The sequence below is a fragment of the Canis lupus genome, chromosome 14, assembly GCF_003254725.2.
Source record: "Canis lupus dingo isolate Sandy chromosome 14, ASM325472v2, whole genome shotgun sequence".
Lineage (NCBI taxonomy): Eukaryota > Metazoa > Chordata > Mammalia > Carnivora > Canidae > Canis > Canis lupus.
In genome coordinates this window covers 55,004,074-55,019,441 of record NC_064256.1, presented here as the reverse complement: position 1 = coordinate 55,019,441, position 15,368 = coordinate 55,004,074, and the positions used below count along the sequence as shown (strand labels likewise).

The 15,368-nt window shown below is 36.7% G+C and overlaps 1 protein-coding gene across 19 annotated transcripts in view; it reads left to right on the top strand.

Annotated features, from left to right (window-relative positions):
• TFEC (transcription factor EC) overlaps positions 1 to 15,368 on the top strand; it is a 221,330-nt gene that overhangs the window by 84,164 nt on the left and 121,798 nt on the right. For 17 of the 19 annotated variants that reach the window (XM_025464730.3, XM_025464727.3, XM_049093837.1 and 14 more), the window contains 2 exons: positions 6,425 to 6,472; positions 7,418 to 7,666. In XM_025464730.3, the coding sequence (XP_025320515.1) occupies positions 7,469 to 7,666 (198 nt within the window). In that variant the 5' untranslated portion in view covers positions 6,425 to 6,472; positions 7,418 to 7,468. Of the gene's footprint in view, positions 1 to 4,399; positions 4,522 to 6,424; positions 6,473 to 7,417; positions 7,667 to 15,368 lie in introns of all 19 variants that reach the window. The other 2 variants (XM_025464734.3, XM_049093835.1) reach the window with 1 other exon arrangement.

Sequence of the window (15,368 nt, the reverse complement as noted above, 5' to 3'; positions counted from 1 at the left end):
AATAACACAGGCTATTTTGTAACTCGCAAACATTTCCCGTTGTGAAGATGTTTGAAATAGAGGAAATAAATAATTGAATAGAAAGTTTTAGTGTTTTGTAGATGTCAAGAAGTGTTTTTCTTTGTTAGACTGACCATCAGCAGTGGTATGAAATGATGATTTAGAGACAGGGTGAGTGAAATGTCTATTCTTGTCCCAAGTCAAGGCATTCAGTGAAAAAATCGCTTCAGGCCATAACTTTGGCATGCCATGGGTTAAATAAAGGTCAACTCCAAGTGAAAAATAAAAATCAGTTGATCTTTTGGTGTTAAAGGGGCAAAATAGTTATCATTTTAGATGCTTTTAGTGCTCTTATAATTCAAGGATTTTGGATTTCTTTTTCCCTCAACTGAGAATTTTTAGGCCAGTGGTGTCCATAATGTATACGAGTGCCTGGGGGCATTTTGAAGGGGAAGAGAAGAGAATTTACCATATTTTAAAAAATGTTCTCACCTATACAGGCTCTTGCATGATATTTAATAACTCAGTGATGTGGCTAGCCCTCAGGGGTTTGCAGTGCTTTTTATATTCAAATTAATCATAACCATTTGGAACACAGGTTATCTGGAAAACTATGTTCTAAGCCCATTTTTGGCTCACTGTTTACTTCTGTAAAGGATATCTAAATACAGACTTATAATTATTTTCCAATACTTCTTCTAATTTATTTGTCTCTGTTAAGAAGGTTGTGGTGGCAGTTTGTCAGGCAATGGGAGCTCGGGAGCTCCATGTCCCTTTGATTTTTAATCTTGGGTCCAGTCTCATTCTTTAGAGAAGGATGAGGGCAGTACCTGCCCAGCTGGGTATTGAAAAGATTGCCCAGGCTGGTTCAAATGATGTAATCATCACATAGCAAGAGCTCATTAAAAATCAACCTGAATTTGGGTTATTCTTATCCCTGCTCTGTATCTTCTGCAAAGAAAATACCGAAAACAGCAAAAATAGAGGCCTAGCCAATTATCTGGTGAATTCTGACACATACTAACAGCTGTGTAATAAGTGTGTGGTGAGGTGTTGCATGGGTGGTATAGATATCAGACACATCCAGCCCAGTGGTTGGAGACTTTCTTGGATTATCTGTGCAATTCAGATAATTCTCTAAAAGCAATCTCCCATAGGCAGGGGGATTCGGTAAGAAGTAAGTTGACAGCATCTTAATAATTCCTGGGATAAATCAGGCTGGATAGGTTTCTACCACAATTAATTTGTTTTTGAGCTCAAAAGAATGGGTGAAGTTTCTGAATATCCTTGCTGGAGACAATGGCAAAGCACAGACTCTGCCCAAAGTGGCACGTAATCCAGAGTCAATGAGAAGAGTCCTTCCTGTCTTTTCTTTTTCTCTTGGTTAAAAGATGTTGATTATGATTATATTTGTTTGCATAGGCCAAAAAGGAAAACACCTAAGCTTGTGGGGTAAAATTCATTTCTCTTCTTTTAAGAAAATTCTTCCTCTTAGAACATAAAACCGGTTGATTTTTTTCCCTATTAAAAACCAATGCTTTATTCCTATTAAAAACTAACATAGGAAAAATCTTCCTGTGACTGGTGATAAATGATTGTGAAAATAAAGGCTTATCACAGATTACACTAGACCAGCCAGAGAGCCTTGGAGTTAAAGAATTAGTAGACCTTTCCAATGAGAGTCGGCCTGAAATTATGTCCATTTATGCGACATGTGTTCTTATTTGCTCATTCATAGAATAGTAGATTCTATTATTTTTAGAGTTGTAAGGGGCCTTAGAAGCACTGCACACAGAAGGTGGTCAGTCAATATTTGCTGAATAAATGCATGAATGTATTTTAATGTCCCTCTCATTGTTGAAACCTTTTCCATTTTTTTATGTACTACAGAAAGTCATTTAGCCTGTGCTTGAACATTCCAATGACTAAAAGCTTACAAAATTCAGAGGCAGCCCTTTTCATTGGTGGATCACTCTAATTATTGGATCTTTTTCTTTCTTCCTTTCCTTTTTTTTTTTTTTTGAACCACATTTTATCACCATGTAATTTCCACCCTTAGGTTTTAGTTTGGTTTTATGGGAGAACATTAAAATAAATCTACTTCCCCTTTCACATGAAAGTTCATCACATATTTCAAGACAGCTATCATGTCCCCAATAATTCTTTTCTTCTCCAAACTAAACTACCATTTTTCAGTGGATAGTGTTCCCTGTTCCCTAACCATCTTTCTTATGCTTTTTCCTGTTGTTGTTTTTTTTTGTCAATGTTTCTAATATATTTATTTATTTTATCCTCTCTGTATAATGAGCAATTCTTGAATCAGCAACTGTGATAGCTATTTTATTTACATTATTTTATTTAATTCCCGTACCAACCATATAAAGTAGGTTTTTCCCAGCAAAAAGACTGTGTCAAGGCCAACCAGCTAAGAGACATGACTGGGTTCATACTGACTTTAGATAACCACTAAATCATGTGCAAGTATCTAATCCTTTCTTTGCCTCAGTTTTCTCACCAGTGAAATGGGGATCATTATCATCTTTACCTCCTAGAGCTGTCATGAAGATTAAGTGAAATAATATTTGTAAAGCACTTAAAAAAGCATCTGGCCAATAAAAAGCACTGTGTTTGTGAAACAAGTGAACCTAATTTATGCTTCCACACTATACTGTACTCTGTTTCTATAATATTTTTTAGGTGGGTTTGGTGTCCTACACCAAGGTCCCCCAAGTATATCCACATCTTAATTCCCAGAACATGTGCATATTACTTCATATAGCAAAAGGGACCTTGAAGATGTGATTAAGGATCTTGAGATGGGTGGATTTTCCAGGTGGACCCAATGTAATCATAATAGTCCTTATAAGACGGATGCTTCCATTACAGTTAGGGAGAAAAACATGTGACCATGGAAGCAGAGATAGGAATGATATACTCTGAACATGGAGGAAAGAGCCACAAGCCAAGACATATACACAATTTCTAGAATATGAAAAAGCAAGGAAATGGATTCTCCCCTAATGCCTCCAGAAGGAACCATCCCTGAGGAGACCCTGACTTTAGCCCAAGGAAACTGATTTCAGATCTTTGTCCTGTAAGATTGTGTCATTTAAGCCACAAAATTTTTGATATTTTTTTATTGCATCCATAGAAAACAAATACTGCGAGTATTCCAAATTGTCTGATACCTTGCATTAGAAAGACCCCAAGTATAAAGAACCTGAGTTACATTTGTGATGAGTATCATAGGGATTGCATCCTAATCAACATCTAGGAAAATACATTTTATATCCAGAACATTCCTAGTTGCATGTGATATTCCTAATAACCTTGAGAAAGGAGTTTAATGAACAAGAAGCCTTGTTCTAACATCACTAAATCTGCCCTACTTTCCCCCTTTTCTTGGGTATCAGCCATGCTTTTGACAATCAGTGTGGGGGAAACTTGTCTCATTGGTCCTTCTGTTTCTATCCTCTGTCAAGTGTCCTCCCTCCCTCCTTTCTTTTATGGCCTCCTATGCAACTTTGAGAGTGAGATGCTCCAGTGTCTCTTTCTAGATGGTATCTTTCTTTTAGCCCCTCAAATGTCTGTGGTCATTCTCTGCCCTTCAATCTTAACTGAGGGAGTCTCTGATATTCCTTCCTGCTGGCTACGGTACATCTGTACTGTACATCTACATCTTGGATGCTGCTTTTGTGAAGCTTCAGTTGTTTTGAGGGGGCCAAAGAAATGTTTTTCCCTGAGATCTACATCCTGTGGCACAGATTTACATGCCCTGGAACCCTACTTCCTTTTTTTTTTTTTTCCTACTTCCTTTTATATTCCTGAAGTTTGGATAAAAATCTGCAAAACCCTCATCTCCTTTAAAATTCCATCTCTCTCATTGTACCATGTAGGCCATTGTTAAAATTAAAGAGGAAAATTACTGCTTTTAGAAAAAAAAGACCTCTTAGGTTCCCTTTCTGTAAATTATCACAGGCTTGCGTATACCTATTAATTCATACCAATTTGTGGTTTGCTATGTTTTGTTTTTGTTTAAAGGCCACAGAAATACTCTTTGCACACATTGAGTCTTTGGTCAACTGAACTCTCTAACTCTATTCCATATAAATTGACAGTGAAGCTGGATATTTCCCAATTTACATCTATTTACATTTTGAATTCAAATGAAATATTGTGTATTTTTCATATAAGTGGATTTGCCTCACTATTTTAGGCTATCACACTATTAATAATAATAGTAATTTATTGAGTATATGTATCTAGTACTATTAGGGGTTTAAAGTATTAAATTATTATTAATAATTATTACTAAATCATATTGTTATAATAATAGGATGCTAATTAGAATTTTATTTTTAAATGCTGATTTTTGCCATTCAATGTCTTTTCTCCCAAGTTAATTCCCCCCTATATTTGAGCAGGATCCATGCTACATATTTCTCTGAGTCCTGTTAAATATGTTAAACAGCAATGTGGGAATGAAAGGTTCTGTGTCCAACATTACAAATGTTACTCAAGGTCAGTTTCCCAAACTTCTGTACATTTGTCTTCAAAGGGCCCTAAAATATAGATATTCAAGGACTGAGAGCTATTTTTAATATATCCATAAGTGAAAATTTTGGGAAAAATTAGGCTCATGTTGAAATATTAATCAGCTCTCTTTGGGATTGATAGTTTTAACAACTTTGCCTCACTAATAACTGAGCTTGCATAGATTTATTTTACCAGTGAACACATTATAAAAGACTTTGTAAGATGCTTTGCTGAAATTAAGAACTGATATATATTATAATCCTCCTGACAATCACCTTAGGAAGACACATCACTAATTTTATTTTGTAGAATTCAGTATTAGTTTCCTAGGACTTTTATAACAAATTTAAGCCACAAACTGGGTGGCTTAAAACAACAGAAATTTATTCTGTCACAGTTCTGGAGGCCAGAAGTCCAAAATCAAGGTGTCAACAGGAGTGGTCCCTTCCTGGGGACTCAGAGCGAGATTTCTGTGCTGCTTCTCTCCTGACACCACTCCAGTCTCTGCCTCTATCATCACATGGAATTCTTCCCTGTGTCTTTCTTGTTTGTGTCTCTTTCCCTCTTTTCTATAAGGACTCCAGACGTATGGGTCAAGGCCTCATGCTACTCCAAGATGACCTCATCTTAACATGCAATTTAATTACATCTGCAGAGGCCCTATTTCCAAATTAGGTCATATTTATGAGTACCAGGGGTCAGGACTTCAACATTTTTTTTTTTTTTTGGAGATTGGGGAAACACACATCAGCTTCCAACAAATAGAGGAAAGGAGAAATCACTAAAGTGACCAGAGCATGCATACAGAATACGAACCCAATACTTTTGTCAGTCGTATCAAACTCTCTTGTTTCCACTTCCCTGTCTCCTAGTGAATTCCATTTTATTTTCCATGTCTTTTAAAAAAATTTTTTTAATTTATTTTTTATTGGTGTTCAATTTGCCAACATATAGAATAACACCCAGTGCTCATCCCAGACATATGCTCTAGAATTTCATGGGTGCTAACAATAAATCTCACTAATTCTCGGTGTCCAAATTTATTATTTCCCGTTTTTATTAGGTTGTTCTTACCATTAACTTAGGATCCTCAAATACTTTTCTTGTTTCCAAGATCACTTAATTGCTCCGGACAATTGATTTAGATTGGTTTGCTGATTCCTTATCACCCATACTTCTATGTTGGGGTTCCATTCCATGTTAATGATTATTTTATGTACTCTAGTTTAAAGCATAATTAGTTCTGCTTTTCCATGTGCATATCCATTGTTCCTGCACTGTGGTTTGTCATAGAAATCATTGGTCTTTTCCCACACCCACCTTCCCTTTATAGTTCTCTTGCCTTCCCCCAAGGGTTGGCAGTTCAAAGTAAGGCACAGCCAAATTTAGACAGTTAGCCAACCAGTTGGTAATTAGTGGATTCCTAGTATGTGCAAACACTGTGTGAGATGGGGGGCAGATTCCAGCAATATAAGAAACAACACATAAGAAATCTTGCCCTTGAGGAGCTCGTAGCCTAGTATCAAGGAACACAACAGAGGAAGCAGGCAATTGCAATAGTATATGGTAACTGCTATGAAAATAATCGAGCAAAGATGCCTACATGCAAGAGGACTGCCTTGCCCACCTTTGAACTAATTGCTAGTACTGTACTTTTGTCGGCAGTTATGTTTTCTTGTGTATTGTTCCCGTATTATTCCGACTTAATACCTACTTTTGGAAGACACAATACTCCTTTTATAGATCCAGCTGTGCCTAGAACCAGAGCTCTCATCTCATTTTACAGCCAATGTATTCTTTTTGCCTTATAATAATGTACAACATATTAATCAAATAAGAACAGTATTGTTAGAGTTGATAATATTAACCTCTTTTTTTTATTTTGCAGATTCATATCAATGATATAGTTCTCTAGAAAAAAATCAGAAAAGCAAAGGTTAGTATATCTTACAAACACTTAAACCAGAGTTTATCTAAGAGGGGTTATTTAAAGATATGTTAGAACATTAATCCTAAATTCCCCGGGGTGCATTTCTTTAATCCAGACACTTCACATTATTACAATGTCTTGTGTGGTGGGAGATTTTACAGAGACTAGAAAGAAAAAAGATATTTTTCCAGATACACTGAACAGTAATATGGATGGCCATTAGCTACACATTCAGTTCCTCTAGCAGCTTCCTCGTTTTACTTTCATGGCTTTTTAAGAGGTTACTTTTAGGACAGCGCTGCTCTTCAGTCTGCAATAGCTCAAGTCAGAAACTGAGTAGGGGAAATGCGGTATCCATTGTGGTGTGGTTTTCTGTGTGACAGTTGTTCCTATTTTGTGTTTGTTTCTCCTTTAATGAGGATACAACTTTCATCTAGGGAGATGTATGGATCACTTGTTAGTGCACTTAAATGCACTAAGGCACGCCATCAGCTGGAAATTGTGACTTGTAGCTGAATTATTTTTGCACAGCGAATGGTTTTCCTTTTGACATATTTTAATATACTTGCACACTGAGAGCAAGAGTGGGTGAACAGAAAACAGACTGTTTTATTAACCCAGCAGTCACCTTTGAGGTTTGTACATGTCCACTTTTTTCCTTGCCTTTGTACATAATCCCAAGAGGCTGGTACCTGGCTTTGCTCAGAATAACAAAGTCAGGCACAAATCTCCAAACACAATTGTTAGCTGAATGCCAACTGTTTCTTCTCATCTTTTTTTTTTTTTTTTAAACTTGAGCATTAAGAATTGTATCTTTATGGGTGAACCATACCATTAAAGAATGAGTTTGTTTTTCTATTTCAGATGCTTCCCCTATCATTTGCTAGATTTATTTCACAATATGGAATCTTAGGTGATAAAAGAAAATAATATTTTGCATGTTTTTTGCAGAGCTCCTTTTTTTTCCAAATCCATTAATAGTGGGAAGAAAAGAAGACAAATATGTTACAAGCTCTACCCGGACTCCAGTTTCAACAGAAAGAACAATTAGGAGAAAAGGAGAAGAGACTTCATCTCAGCCAGGAAGCCAGGGCCCAGCATACACAGTTCCACATGCAATTTTCATACAAACCAATGTTTCAGAGACTTTTCCCAGTAAGACCAGAAATTTCTTCAAGTCAATTACCATCCTTTTCTAAGGTATATATCTGTATATATATTATATATAGCCATAATTTCTAAGTAAATATAGTAAGTAATCACCTCTGAAAACCATACATTTTAATTTTACTCAAAAGTTGAAGAGCAAATAATAAAATCCAGAGCCTTCTCCTAGCTCCCAATAAGCAGCTCATTTAAAAAGATGTAAATATCAGAGTGATAAAATATCCAAAGTACATAATTTTTTCTTCCATATCACCATCATAATCACCATCATCATGATAATAATACCAGTTGATATTTTGGAGCCTTGTATACATTACAAAGAGGTTTCATATCATCTCATTTGACAACCCAAACCAATCAGTGAGATGTGCCTTATGAACAGAAACATTATTATGAATGATAAACTTTTTAAAAGCGGTCCGAAACTTCTAAAACACAAGTGGTGTAGTATATAGAAAGCATGACATCTTTGAGGTACAATTCTGAGTCTGCATTGCTGATTCTATGATATTGGGCCTTTAAAAGCGTCGCTTTGTTGAATTTTTCAATATGAGAGATAATAATTATGCCAAAAGTGGTTATGAAGTCTGATGATTACTCTTTGTAGAGGGTCCATTTTGGTGTGTCAAGGTAGCAAATGTATTTTACATGAGATATTTTCAGGGAAGCAGGTTAGAGAACATATCTTTGAAGGCCAACACAGTGAGCGTGTGACCCTAAGACTAGTGACCTATTCAAGGGATACACCTAGTAGATGGCAGAGGCAAGATTGCGATCCATTTTTTCTGCCTCCCAGTGTACATCTAGAATTCAGTTTAATTTAAACACTGTATTTTGAGCCTTTGATCAAGTTATTGATCTATAATTATAAGATACAAATGTGAAAAAGAGAGACCTTACTATGAATATTTTGTAATGTAGAAGGATAAATAAATAAATATATTAAAAGAAAGACTGTGCCATACATGTGGTACATAGTAATTGTACATGGTTCAGTGATGTCATGGAAGGCTTTATTATTGTGAGGCATTCGAGTTGGACCTAAAAGTATTGCTGCATCCATTTTCAGGGAATAGCTATATCAATCATATTTGCTTTAGCTTTCATATTAAGCTTATTCTTAAAAACAAGACCATTCCATTAACCTCTTGTAAACTTTAAACCACAAATGCTTATTTATTGTAAATTAAGCTTTCAACAACCATTGCTTCTTAAGGTCATGGGTATCTTTTGTTTATAATTATTTCTGACTTTATTACATTTTTTAAAGTCCTTCTAACTTGATTTACTAAAATGTCTTTAGGCAAGAAAGCCTTTTAAAATATTTTTGAATTTTTCATTCTTTTTAATGGAAGTAGAGTTGCCAGTGTTACATTGGTTTCAGGCGAATAGCGTAGTGATTCAACACGTCTATATGTTGTGCTGGACTCACCACAAGTGTAGCTGCCATGTGTCACCGTGCAAGGCTATTACAGCACCATTGACTATATTCCCTATGCTGTACCTTGTATCCCTGTGACTTATTTATTTCATAACTAGAAGCCTGTATCTCCTACTCATCTTTACCCGTTTTTGCCCAACCCCACACCTGCTACCCTCTTCCTAAATGGGCATGCTTTTCATGGAAAAATCACCTAAGATTGAGTGCCATAATCTGTGTCTTCTTAGGGTCGCCATCCTCATCATTCTCACATCCTCGTTATCAAAACAATAAAATTTTAGTACTTTTAAGGCAAGTGCTATGGGAAAGCCATCCTGCTATGCACTTCATGCACGTTATTCCTAATTTCTTAATAATCTAGTAGAGTAGCGGTAAGCCTCATTTTGCGGATAATGAACTGAAGCTCACAGATTTTAAGAAATTAGTTCAAAATTACACAATTAGCAAAAATGTTATTGTTCTATGACCATGCAATGTTGGCACTTATTATTTGTCCACCTAGTGGAGTTTATCACTTCCTTACTAGGTTTATTAGTGAGAACTCAGATGATTTCCAGTAAGAATAACCCATTTGGAAGCTGATTAAGCCACCAAGAGAATTTGTCGGTGTCTATTCCTCGGAAGTACAGCTGATATCAGGGGTGACTGGAACCAGGACTTCAAATATGTTAAGAATGTGTTCATCTTTCATCTGTGCTTTTCTCTGCGTATGATCTTTGTTCACAGACCAGCTCCTCCTTGCAGCAAACCATGTAGGCTCACATCCTCCTTGCAGCAAACCGTGTAGGCTCACATTCTCACAACTTGCCATCTAGGAAAATGGGGGCGTATGCTACTTAGCTCCAGTGTGAAAAACTTCAGATAAAGACTTGCTGGGAATCACAGTCCCATCCCTTGGTCTGGTCATAAAGGTGATGTTCAGTGCTTTGCTCAGTTTTTATTGGTCGGATGTTCACTCCTGCAACTGTAGGGACAGATGGAAGGGGCGGTGTTATTTGAATTGAGTGGGGGATATTCTGCAGAACATGCTCTCCAGGAAACTATTAGGCAGTAGTCCCAATTTGTGGTTCTTAACACAGGCCATTATAATACCTGTTCTCATTGCTTTAGTGGATTTTCTACCAGTAACACCCCTTACGGATTAGACCTATTAAATTTTATCTGCAGGTTGGAAAAGGTTTTGTCTGATTTTGCCCATTAAGCTCACATATGTCAGGTTTGTTATGAACATTTTTCTAGGGGGGAGGGTAGAGAGAGAGGGGTCTTAAGCAGACTCCACACTGAGAGCAAGGCCCAATCTCATACTCTCCAGATCATAACAGGAGGTGAAACCGAAAGTCAGAAGCTTAACTGACTGCTCCACCCAGATGCCTCAATATATTAGGAGATTTCTCAACACACTGTAATACAAGTTTCAATAAATATTTATTAGTTTATTTTGAAGAATGAAATCTGGCTCTTCTAGAGCATGTAAAACAGGTGTCTTCTTTAAAATGGAACATTTCTTTCTAAGCACTATCATGTGCCACCCCTGTGTGGAAGGCTAAAGGATAGACTCTATGTGGGGAGCTCTATCCTCTGGAAGTATCTAACTTCATTCTGTTGATAACATGTAGAGGGGATAAAAATTATGGGAAAAATGTAGCCTCTTTCTTTTCTATAATAATTTCAAACTTTTCTTGAATTCCCCACTGCCCTTCCAATACTCATATCTTACTGGGGGGGTGAGTAGGGGGCAAGAGATGGGGAAGAGGAGGTGGCTAATTGGGGAGAGGGTAATGGGATAAAAATTTGACTAGTTAAATGTATTTCAAACCTTTCAGTTTAAAGTGGTTGCTTTCAGGTTAAATCTGTCTCTTTTTGGCAAATGCTGTCTTTCGCGGGTATGAATAAAGCTTATGTGTCTATGTATCCTCTGGCCAGGGTTCTTGTTGGCCTCCACGGCTAGATCTGTGGCTAATGAGATTCATGGCCTATCCTGTTGGCTGAGGCAGCATCAATGGTTAATGCTGGTAGACCTTGCTGAGGTCGCTCAACACTATCAGAATTCTAAATGGAAACCGGACAAAGTGCTCCTCTTGTCCATGTTCTTGTCCCCATTGGGATTTCCATCCCTTTGCAAACTCCCCAGTACATACACACTAATGACTTTGCCCCAGGACAAGGAAGTAGGACCCTCATGTCTGTCTTCTTGTTCCCCTTTGTCTTCTTTCTATGATTTGCTTTTTCTGGGAGGAAACATATTACTTCTCCTTGGCCTGCTAAGAACTTCCTGCATTTCCTTTTTCCAGTGTTGACATTCACTTTTTTCTCTGGTGCCATGAGCAGAAGGGCAGGGAGTTGAAATACAGATGGAAAATAGGCAAGAGGTGTATATCAAGGATATTAACCCTGATATCAGGGTAAAACTTACAGAACAGGAGAGGCAATAAAAAAACCCAATCACAGAATCAATTGCTAAGTATTCCATGCTTAGATACAATTTTCTAGTTATGCTTTGGGTGTTCTAAATTTGTCAAATAGTCAGTAGAATTTGGTTATCTCCTCCAGATAAATCTCATTTACATTCATGCTAAAAAACCTTTTGAAGTTATCTATTTCAAAGACCTCTTAACAACCCTAGCTTTAAAAAAAAAATAAAACAACTCAGACTTAAAAAAGAAATTATGTCAAGTGTCCTATGTATTACCACTTACATACTTTAAAAGTCCCTCTACCTCTAGTGTTGATAAAAGAGAAATTATAGAAACTGTAGAGCTAAAGAACATCAAGTGACAACTATGCATTGTCTATAAAAGTTTTTTTTTATCAGAATAAAGTCCCCCCCCCCACACACACACAAAGTTAGTTCTGCTTGTTCTAAATACGAAGAATGCATGGTTCAGACCTGAGCACATGCAGCTACTATCATCTGATAACTGAGTGATGGATGAACAGAAATGGTAGCAGCGGCTTAGTCTAAGTTCATCCAAGTTATAATCATCTTCATAATCAAGAAGCCTCAAGAAGTCACCTAATCCCCCATTGTGTTTTCAGAATAATACATTATTCATTATTACACATCAGGGACTCCCAGCATCTAATACCCTGTGAAATAGCTTTATAGCCCAAGAGTTTACTAATGGAAGAAAATGGCTCATGGAAGCCAAGGGGTCCAAGAGTGGGAGTCATCTGCTTCCTATAGTCTTCAAGTCTCACACAGTCTGGCACTGTGATTCATATTAATCAATACCTGCTTTTTAGGAGCTGTCTCGATTTTAGGTACTGAAGCAGAGAGAATTATACAACCTTTTGGGTAATATATTGCGGCATCCAAAGATGTTATAATATTAATGTTCATCTTCACTGATTGGCCTATAATTTTAGCATAATTTCCTTTTACTTATCTTGAAACATAGAAGATTGGTCACCTTTAACTTTATAATCTTCCTCCATGAACGTGAAGACTGTTGTCCATTTTCAATTTTTCCTTGTATGTCTTTTTTTTTTTTTTTGGAAGCTGTTAATAAATTACTTTGACTAACAGTCACCTCTTCAAATTTCTCATAGTTACTTGAAAATGCATCATGGGGATTGATCAAAAAAATTCGTGGAAGTTTTAAAATGACATGTACTCAACATACAACTTTGTTTTGTGAATTTTTAGTGACAATGCTACTATTTTCATTTTCAATTACTCTTTAAGTCTGTAAGTCCAAATATATACATGCTAATTATTTCTGTTAGCTTCCAGTAGATGAACAATGGTATCTTTATGTGCTACCTGACCCTGTGGGTAAAATCTCAAACATAAATAACTGATAAAAGCAGAAATAATGTACATTTCAACTCCAAATTACATTTTTAATATTAATCTATAACTATACAAACTAAGAGATTCAATTCAAGATTTGAGGAGGTGTCTTGGTGTTCTGTTAATTGCCTTAGCTCATTAGATTCAACAGTTCCCAATTTCTCTGGATTTCCTTTCAACTTTCTACTATTTAGGTTCAAGGGATTACCTGTCTCCAACTTTTCTGAGGCCTCTCCAGCCTGATTACACACTGTGTAAGCAGCAGTTTCAGCAGATCCACTTTTCACTTGATAGCAGAGAGAAAACTAGTTTTCATTTTCCTATTCTTGTTTGGCTCCTAGTTACAACACTTTCCCTTTGTCCATCAGAGATCCATCTCTTCCCTTGGGGCTCCGGACAGTCCCTCCTGCTTTCCTACACATGCTCCATCTTGTCACCCTCTCTTAAAGAGTTCCACCACATTCCAGGTACTTGTCCTCACCATCTGCTGCTTTATCTTCTGCACAGCTTTTCAAAGTATCTGAAAATAACTAATCTATCATGTTGGGTGCTCTTGGCATTGTTTATTTGCTTACCAATTATTGACTCAACCATTGAAAATGTAAGCTGCATGAGAGAATGGATCTTGACTATCTTGTAGATGCAGCTCTGGGCATTACAACAGAGTAGGTGCTTACAAAATATTTGTTTAATAAAGGATTTTTCCTTAAAACTCTGCTTTGGGGATTACTTTTTTTTGGGGGGGGGGTGGTGATGGCTTCTTATACTATCTGCAGACAAATTAGTACATTATCATGGCTTCAGTAAATGTAAATGCTCTAACCTACATAGGCTAGCACCGACATCCTCTGAGCTGACATCCAAATATCCAGTGTCTTCTACCTAAATGTTTTTTCAAATTCAGTACGGCCCAAACTGAATTAGTAATCTAGTGTCTTCCGATGCCTTCTCAAATAAAACAACAAAATAACTCTGCTCATTGGTCAGTGTTTTGGATTTCACAACTGGAATGCTCATCCATGCATTTGCTAAAGCATTAAAACCGGGCTCGTCCTTTCATCTTCTCTCTCTGTTATTACAAATTCTTTCTGAGTCTCCCACACACTGCTGAATCTGCCTCATAAATGGTTCTCAAATCTATCCACTTTCCTCTACTGCTGCTGCCATTACCCTAGTCAAGGTTATTATCATTTCTCCTATATTTAAGTACAATGCTCCCTATTGATGCTCTTGTTTTATGTCCAGTTTCCATACAGTCTTTCCCCACCAAGATCCTCAAGGATCTTTCACTGGGTAAATGTGACCGTAGTACCCTTTTCCCAAATAAGCTAACACACCAACAGAAGCTTTTCAGTGTCTTCCCACCCCCTTGCAGATAAAGTTCAACCTCCTAAAGTTGCTTAGAGCAGGGATGTATCCTTAATCCCCTTACCTTTCTCGTTTTGAGTACTCAGAAGAATGAATGATTGATCTTTAGGTAGTTTCCCCTACATTTTACTCCTTTCAGCTGGATTCTAGCTGGAAGCAAATTCAAAATTATATTCTCCAGTAAGTACCTTGTATCCTGTTTTTCCACATTAACAATTGAGAATGGAATACTAAACTTTGAAAACAAAGGAATGTGGTGGGATTAACACTTTATGATAAAAAATGGGTTCCTTGAGATTAAAATACACAAAAAGGGCTCCTAGCAGGAAAGCTTAGAATTTTCCTTAAGAATCATCTTTGGATCTGCTCCAGCACATGAACAAATGTTCCATTGAATCACAGTTTTCAGACATAGCTGAATGGCCAAATTATTTTAGTCTAGAAAATTTTCAAAGCACTTATTACTTGTGTTCAATTATAGCCCTATACATGTATCAATAACATTCTCAAGCACTTTCTAATTCTAGGATATCATCTAATGCCTTTTAATAATTTATCATGTATTCATTATTGTCCCCCATCCCCACCCCCAAACTTTTTTTTTCTGCAAACAATGCTATTTTAAAATAAAAAATTCCTCTGCTGATTCTTGTGAATAAAAACATTCCTCCTTTTTCTTCAACCAGTTATTTATACAATCACGTTTGCCATTGGGACTAATAGTTTAGATATTTTAAAAACTTTAATCCTTGAATTGTATAACATGTGAAAGGTACGTATATGTTAAACTTATTTAAAATGATTATTTCCTAATTCTACCTTCATCCTCTTTTCTTCCATTATAGTTGGAGCAGATTGCAGTTGCCTCCTTTCACTGTTATTAACTTTTCCTCTTGCATCAGAAAAAGGATCTTGCTTTCTTTGATTCTCTTACTGATATTTTAAAAGAACTTTTTTCTCTCTCTTGCTGTCTCTCGGGCAGGTCCCATCTCAATTGTACTTTGTCATTCACTGTCAGTCTTTGTGTCCATCCTCTTATCCCAGCCTAGTTTTCTTCTTTTTCCTTTTTTTTTTGGGGGGGGGGGATTGGGAAGGGGAAAAGGTAGAAGCAGGGGCATTGGTGTTGAGAGTCT